Source organism: Phaethon lepturus, unplaced genomic scaffold, assembly GCF_000687285.1.
Source record: "Phaethon lepturus isolate BGI_N335 unplaced genomic scaffold, ASM68728v1 scaffold25339, whole genome shotgun sequence".
NCBI lineage: Eukaryota > Metazoa > Chordata > Aves > Phaethontiformes > Phaethontidae > Phaethon > Phaethon lepturus.
The window spans coordinates 16757-24169 of record NW_010565945.1 but is presented as its reverse complement, the minus strand read 5'-3'; the positions used below and the strand labels follow the sequence as shown (position 1 = coordinate 24169).

Genomic DNA, 7413 nt, shown 5'->3' with positions numbered 1-7413 from the left:
TGCACAGATGTCTAATGGAGACTGAGAAACCACCACGCTGAGGGCCGTGAGCGACCATGCTCAACAGCACCCCTGCAGAGAAGCCCCTTTCCTAACCAGATACATCTACTAAGACACAAAAACAGGACACAGTTTGGCTTAATTTTTTTTTTTTTTAAACTAGTATTTTCTACTATACATGAGTGCTTTGGTCCACCACAGTCACTGCAGAGCTATTGCACGGACACACATACGAGCTCTATATACAGAATATACACTGTACAGGCAGGGCTGCCACTAGGGAGTATTGTACAGAATTTGTTACTACGGGGAGGTATGGCCGCATCTCCTCGCTTGGCCACTTCCAGGCTGGAGGCAGTGGGAAAGGGAGCAGCCTCCCGCTGTTCCTGAACTGTCCGTGCCTGGCTCCGGAGGGGAAAATGCAGCAAGGGTTCAGCCACCTCTGCGACTCACTGATGTCTCCCCAGCCCCAAGGCAGCGCAGCAACGGGCAGAGCCTGAGAGTGAAACAGGTCCAGCTTCCACCCCGGAGCACTGGGCACTGCCGACAGCTTTGTGCAGGTCTCGGCCGAAGTGCTGAACTCTCCTGCCACGTGCAAAGGTACACTCCCCGGCTTCTTACAGAACAAGAGTGCATCAGGCTGCCAGCCCCCTCCTACAACCCACTCTTAAGGCAAATGTTCAGGCCCTGGCCAGAGTGGCAGACGGGGAAATGCAGTTACAGCAGCAGCCGTCAGCCCTGGGGTGACAGTAAATCCATTTCCAAGGCAGCTGGCAGAAAGACTGCGCTCTCAGGCAGCGGGCAGCTGCCTCCAAAGCCAGCAGCAGAGCCTCGAGTCTTTCCTACGCTCAGCCCAGAAGCACACACACCCCTCTCTCTTTCCCAAGAGGTGAACAGAAGCAGAATGACCAAGCTGGAAGCTGGGTGGTGGTAAGAACAAGTTGTGCCGAGAGCTGGAGAGGTTGCTCCCCTCTGACCTTGGCACAGGGCGAGCACGCACCTCTCACAGCGAGGCCCGTGCACCCACGCGAGAGCCGCTCCGCGAGTTCCCACTTGGCAAGGCTGACATAGGCTGTAAAAATCAGATTCTCCAACACGTCTTATCGGCAAGTGGGCTGACCACATTAAATATCTCATTGTCCAAGGCAGAGATCCAGCTCTCTTGTACATTACTAGAGCACGCAAACTTGATTTTTCAAGAGAATAAATTACATTTGGAGGCCAGCTCCTCTCTGTGGAGCTCCAGCAGCTGTTGCCATTCACACAGCACCCAGCCGTGATCTCTGGAGAGCTGTTGCTCTGTTGCATCCTTGCGGATGCACCAGCCCCTTCTTCTGTGTCTCTGCCTTGGAGAAAAAACAAAAGTATTCCACGACCAGCAATTCATCCTCCCACTCCCATCACAGCTAAAGCTCCTACCGGCATGAGTCAGACTGCTGAATGGGCAGTGACAATTTTTTCACATCATGTGTATGTGGGGGACTGCCATCTCTCCCATTACCATCAGGAGCTGTCCTGAAAACAACTCCCCCCTACAAAGCTGCTCCTGCTTCTTCCAGGCAGGCTGACGGCATTGAGATTTTGAGAGCCCAAGCGCTAGACAAAGATGGATGTGTATATACGGGCAACACATGGTTTGCACAGCCTATCACATGCTGCTGGAAGCCTGGCTGTCACTTTCTGACTTACTAACAGCCACACAGGGAACAGTTTCTCACTTACAGTCCCCTAATCCAGTTCCTTCAAAGCAGGACTAGACAGAACGGTGCACACAGTTCCCCGTTTCTGCTACAGTTCTGACCCACACGCTCACGTGCTCGAAGTCACACACAGTTGTGAGCAAGGTCCAGATCAGCTCATGCTGGCTGGATCAGGGAAGAACTTTCCTTTCCAAACGTAACTGCAGGTGCCCACAGCTCGGAGCGGTCTGGGAGGGCCCTTCCTTCTCCAACAGAGTCCCTCCACCGTGCTCAGTGGTGGTGCAGCACAGCCTGGAGATCCTCCGGCAAGGAGCCAATGATGGTCTCGATGTACAGGCCCACCCGCTGCAGAGTTTCCTCCTTCACAGGGAGGTGCTGGCACCTGGCTCTTACCTACAGGGAGAGAGAGGAATTTTAAAATACCTTCAAAGTTCTTCTTTCTGCTTTGCCTTTGGCTGAGCAAACTTCACGTTGTCTCTTTAGTTCAGGGTACGAGACAACGGACCGGCAGCTGTCACCGGAGCCTCAGGGAGATGAAAGGAGTCGGAACTTTGAACCCTTTTCTATGCAAACACTAAAGTTTTGTGACTGTCCCATTTGCCAGTTCTCCAAATCGGGGAGCAAGAACAAAGTTTTCTAAGCAACAAGTGTGATCCATGTCCCTGGTCTCTCCTTGCCACAGATGCAGACAGAAAGGAATGAGTGCAGGAAGAAGGGAGGAAAACATACCAGCTTCTCACGAAGTTTTAGCACCAGGTCTACAATCTCCACCTCAGACTTGTCCTTCATCCAGGCCACAATGTTCTAAAGAGAGAGAACAGCTTTCTTCAGGGACATTTCTTCTTTACAGAGGCTTTTCTCAAAGAGATACCCCCTAAGCAAAGCCTGAAATAAAAGCGAGGAGGAGGTTTCTCATCCTCTTTCACAACTCTGCTCACAGCACTTAAGCCTAAATGAGCAAGATAGAGCTCTCCCCACTTTTCTGCCCGTGACAGCATCAAGTCTTGCCTGCAAGAGAAGAGTCAGGGAAAGATGCAGTAAAACGCAGACAGTGCAGGTTCCCCTCCTCCAGTCAGCACCGTGAATCGCGTGCTGTGCTCAGAATTTACATCTACTTGCCAGACTCAGGCCTGTTAAAAAAGGAGACGGCTTTGACATTCCCACACCATGCTCCAGGACCTGCACTGCTGAACAGTGAAGCAAGTGCTGCAGCTGAAGATGCACCTGGGTAGGACACCAGAGCTCCTGGGCCTACCCCAGCAGCTGCTCAGTTTAAGAAATTATACCAGCAGTCACTACTAAAAATCCTACCTATTTTCATTAGGCATTAAAGAAGCCAGCAAGAGATGACACGTCCAGTCAGGCACTCTGTTGGCTTGGGAAGGGCCTGATAAATGAAAAATAGTTGATAGAAGCAGCCAGAGCAGGATCTGCATTGGCTGACAAAGTGGGGGAGCTGAGCTGCTCGTGTTCTTGTCCCCAGCATGTGCTGTTATACCTGTGCACTGCCAGACAGGAGGCAGAACTGTGATTCCCAAGGGCACAAAACACTGTCCCCCACGTCCCCCATGCATCAGTGCAGAATCGAAGTGCATCAGTAAGTGTCCAAGGTAGCGGTGCCCTCATCTCTCGGGTTTCAGGCCTGAGAAGTCTGGTTTGGTTTTAATACCTGCAGCTGGAACATACCGCTTCACAGATTGCCTCCAGATGAAGGGCCTCCAGCTTCTGGGTCATTTCCTTGTGCCTCTGACGGTACCAGCCATCAAAGTTGGGAGACTTGAAGAAACGCCTGCAGGAAGAGAGGTGACACGGAAAAGGGGACAGAGGGGGATCAGAGAAGCACACTGGCTCTACTGCACACAGGTTCCCCTTCCTACTGCAGCAGACACAGATGTGAGAGGAAAAGACATTCCATCGCACAGAGTCATTAGGGATGGTAACTGGTTATGAGCTAATATGCTCTTTTCCTATCTTGTCTACCCCAGAGGCTTCTCCTCTGTCAGGCATTAACATGATACAGCTGAGCAGCTTTAGCAGATTGTCACCAACGAGAGGGGCGATCCTGCCAGTCTCACACCTTCCTTTGCAACGGCTCAAGCCTCAGCCAATGCAAGAGGCGGTGCTCTTCGCCCTTCTGTATCATAGAATCATAGAAGCTTTGGGTGGGAAGAGACCTTTAAGGCCATCTACTCCAACCCCCTGCCATGAGCAGGGACATCTTCAATTTGAGCAGGTTGCTCGGAGCCCCGTCCAGCCTGACCTGGGATGTTCCCCGGGATGGGGCATCCACCACCTCTCTGGGCAACCTGGGCCAGGGGTTCACCACCCTCACTGGAAAAAATTTCTTCCTTAGATCTAGTGTGAATCTGCCCTGTCTTGATTTAAAACTGTTACACCTTATTATTCCTCTGGATGGCATCCCATCCCTCAGGCATGTCAACTGCACCAATTTGATCTAAAATTCTGTGACACTCTGAGATAAAAACAGGTATTGTGCTGCCTCCTGTTCATTTTCCTGCGTAGCTCCGTAAAAACGCAGGTTTATTACTGTACTGTGCTGGAGAGGTGTAAATTACACATCCTTTGACGTAACCTAGATGATACCTTGTTTATGTAGGAGACATGTAAATCGCCAATTACATGGGACTTAGGTCCATACTAGCAAATGGTTGAAAGATTTAAATATCAGGAAGGGAGAGGAATTAAGCAAGATACTGCAGAGGAGTGTGAATTTTTTCTCGTGTTGAGCCACCCAAGTTATCATAACTCCAAAGGCAAAGTGGGCCACAATAAGGTGACAGGACCTGCTGGAGCGGGGCCAGAGGAGGCCCCAGCAACGCTCCGAGGGCTGGAACAGCTCTGCTGGGAGGACAGGCTGGGAGAGCTGGGGGGGCGCAGCCTGGAGCAGAGAAGCTCCGGGGGGACCTTCCCGCAGCTGCGCGAGACCTTCCTGCAGCTGCCAGGGCTGAGGGGGGACTTAGAAGAAAGATGGGGACAGACTTTTTAGCAGAGTCTGTAGTGACAGGACAAGGGGTAACGGTTTTAAACTAAAAGAGGGCAGATTTAGACTAGGTATAAGGAAGAAATTTTTCCCAGTGAGGGTGGTGAACCCCTGTCCCAGGTTGCCCAGAGAGGTGGTCGATGCCACATCCCGGGGAACGTCCCAGGTCAGGCTGGACGGGGCTCCGAGCACCCTGCTCTGGTTGAAGATGTCCCTGCTCCCTGCAGGGGGTGGACTAGATGGCCTTGAAAGGTCCCTTCCAGTCCAAACTGTTCTGTGATTCTGACATTCAAAATGGGATTGAAAAGCCACTAACTGAAAGCCAAGGGTTGCAACAGCAGAAAAAGATGAGAAGGTTTAAGATGCTGTGTAGAGCTGAGTAACAGCCACTTCAGCAGCACATTCTTTGCAACCCTTTCATTAACAGCAGGGTATCTCTGATGCTGTATTTCAGCATTTTCCTTGCTGAGAGTGGCCCACTTAGGATCTCTTCAAGCTTCTTCCTTGGGCTACGTGCAGAGAGCACTTCACCAGCAGAACTCAGTTGATGTTTATACAGTTTCTTTTTGCAGCTTCAAGGACTCTTGCTCGTGCAGTCTCCGCAGCACAGTGGAGTCCTAAACCCAGCCAATATCTCAAGATGCCACTGTGATACAGACAGACTTATTTTTTATTTAAGGGTTTGACTTAGGAACTCAGGAAGTAGTATATGCACAAAATCTCACATAACTAACAATCCTGGAATGTGTAAACTTCTGCATGTATGTCAGTTGCCTGCAAATCTCAACCAAGTTATTGAAACAGCTTGTTGTTTGTTACTATTTTTCAAAATATTACATAACCAAAATTAAATCTGTCTACCACACCTTAAGGAGTGGAACTGCTTGCTTTCTGCTGAATACATTAAAGCACACAATAGTACAAGCTTTATCACAGCAACATAACATGCTAATCCATGATTATTGTTTCTGATAATCTTCCGGAATTTTTTCCTTCTCCATATCCATACATCTCCCATTTTCCTTCCCACTGGCTATCTGATTTCTGGATTTTTCCTACTCATATTGTGATAAGTGCCTTCTCCACCCCATTCATAACTAATGAACCTTTATGAAAACTATGGACAAATTCTCCTGCGTGCTCTCTTAAATTCTACCCTGAAGAAACTCTGTCCTTCTATGTTCTGACAGCATTGCCATCATGCAGTAAAACTGAAATGGCCGTTGTCCTGAATGCCATACAAACACATACAACCACTACTGGATGAAGACCTTCAAGTCTTTCTACATCATCTGCCCAGGACCAGACACTTCAAAAAGAAAGATTCCCTGGAAGACAATAAATAACATAGCTGATGTCAGAGATGAGTCCCCTTCTCCAGCAGTGAGGCCTTAGTTTAAACTAAGTTCCTGGAGGTGGAGAGTTGACAGCTTCTAAACCTGACTATATCTATTAATTTAAGAGATTACGTAAAACACAGGATTGATTATTCCCTACATTTGCTCTTCCTGACCATTATTAGTTAATCAATTCTTCACAGGCATGAGTTTTTCAGGTGAAATTCCCTTTTTGCTCCCAATTCTAGTTTAGGATTTGATGTTCATGGTAACTTGCACCAGCTGTTAAGGGGACAAGGTAAGTAATTACCAAAATCTTACCTGTAGAGGCCTAACCAGTCACCCTTAAGTACACAGGTAAGTTGGGGACCAGCATGCTCAAGGGTCTTCATGAAATCTTCCTGACGGAAAGGACGAACCTGTGGAGGATTCTGCACAACCAAAAGACCGTTATCGCATGGCACCCAAAAGAAACGAGGGGGAAATGAGGTCTATGTTTACAATGAAAGAGGCTGCACAAGGCAGGCTCAATAGCTATGAGAACAAAAAACGCATGAACATCTTAACCAGCCTTGCTAGTAAAATTCAAATTAGATTACAATAGCTGAGCTGCAAAACAGGAAGCATCTGTCCCAATGTTTGTTTCAAAGGTTTTTTTCCTTTTTTAAAGGAGTAATAGCCCTCTTCCTTCAATGAGGGAAGTTCACACAGAGTATCAGAGTATGTGATCAGCATATGGCATAACTACTCAGAATCCCTGCAGTCAAAGGAAAGCAGAAGCTATTGGAAAATTGAACATACCTTCCATGGAGTAATGGCCCTCTGCAGAGGCATCAGACTTGCAATATAATGCTCCTAAGGAAAAAAAAAAAGTTACAACAATCAAGGAGCCTCTGGCATGGTCAGTGAGTGTGATGGTTTTCTCCAATGCATCACAGGCACACTCAACAGCCTCCTACTCACTCTGCTTTTTTTCTTCATAGTTGCATTTTACATGAGCCTAATGTTCCTGCTTGTTTCCCACCAGGGGCTAGGTCACAAAACTACGCTACTGGAATCGTAAGCATGCCATGTGAGAAAAAGTCAGGTGGGAAGAAGTTGGCAGGAGGGACACTACAATCTGGGAAGATGCTCTGTCCTCCCATGTACTACCTCCTAAGATGACGTAGAAAAGACAGTGGAGGAGCCAAACTTAGCCAACTGGACGGTCACCAAAAAAGCACCAGCAGCTTCCTAGTGGGACTAGACAGGGGAGGCCTTCAAAGAAAGCATTCCCTAAAATCTGCCTTAGGGTAGTGATCACCATGTGGACAGGCCTCTTAAGCTCCACAGCAAAGCTTCCCAAAGCCAGAAGGGAGGGTTTCACCCTGGCAAT

General features: G+C 48.6%; 1 protein-coding gene across 1 annotated transcript in view; it reads right to left on the bottom strand.

Moving 5' to 3' along the window:
- Positions 1-1776: 1776 nt before the first annotated feature.
- The window catches only part of DENND6B (DENN/MADD domain containing 6B), an 18252-nt gene continuing 12615 nt past the window's right edge, over positions 1777-7413 (bottom strand). The window contains exons 16-20 of the mRNA XM_010295339.1: positions 6840-6893; positions 6360-6469; positions 3387-3489; positions 2430-2504; positions 1777-2093 (exon numbers count right to left, since the gene is read on the bottom strand). Of these exons, the coding sequence (XP_010293641.1) occupies positions 1971-2093; positions 2430-2504; positions 3387-3489; positions 6360-6469; positions 6840-6893 (465 nt within the window). The 3' untranslated portion in view covers positions 1777-1970. The remainder of the gene's footprint in view (positions 2094-2429; positions 2505-3386; positions 3490-6359; positions 6470-6839; positions 6894-7413) is intronic.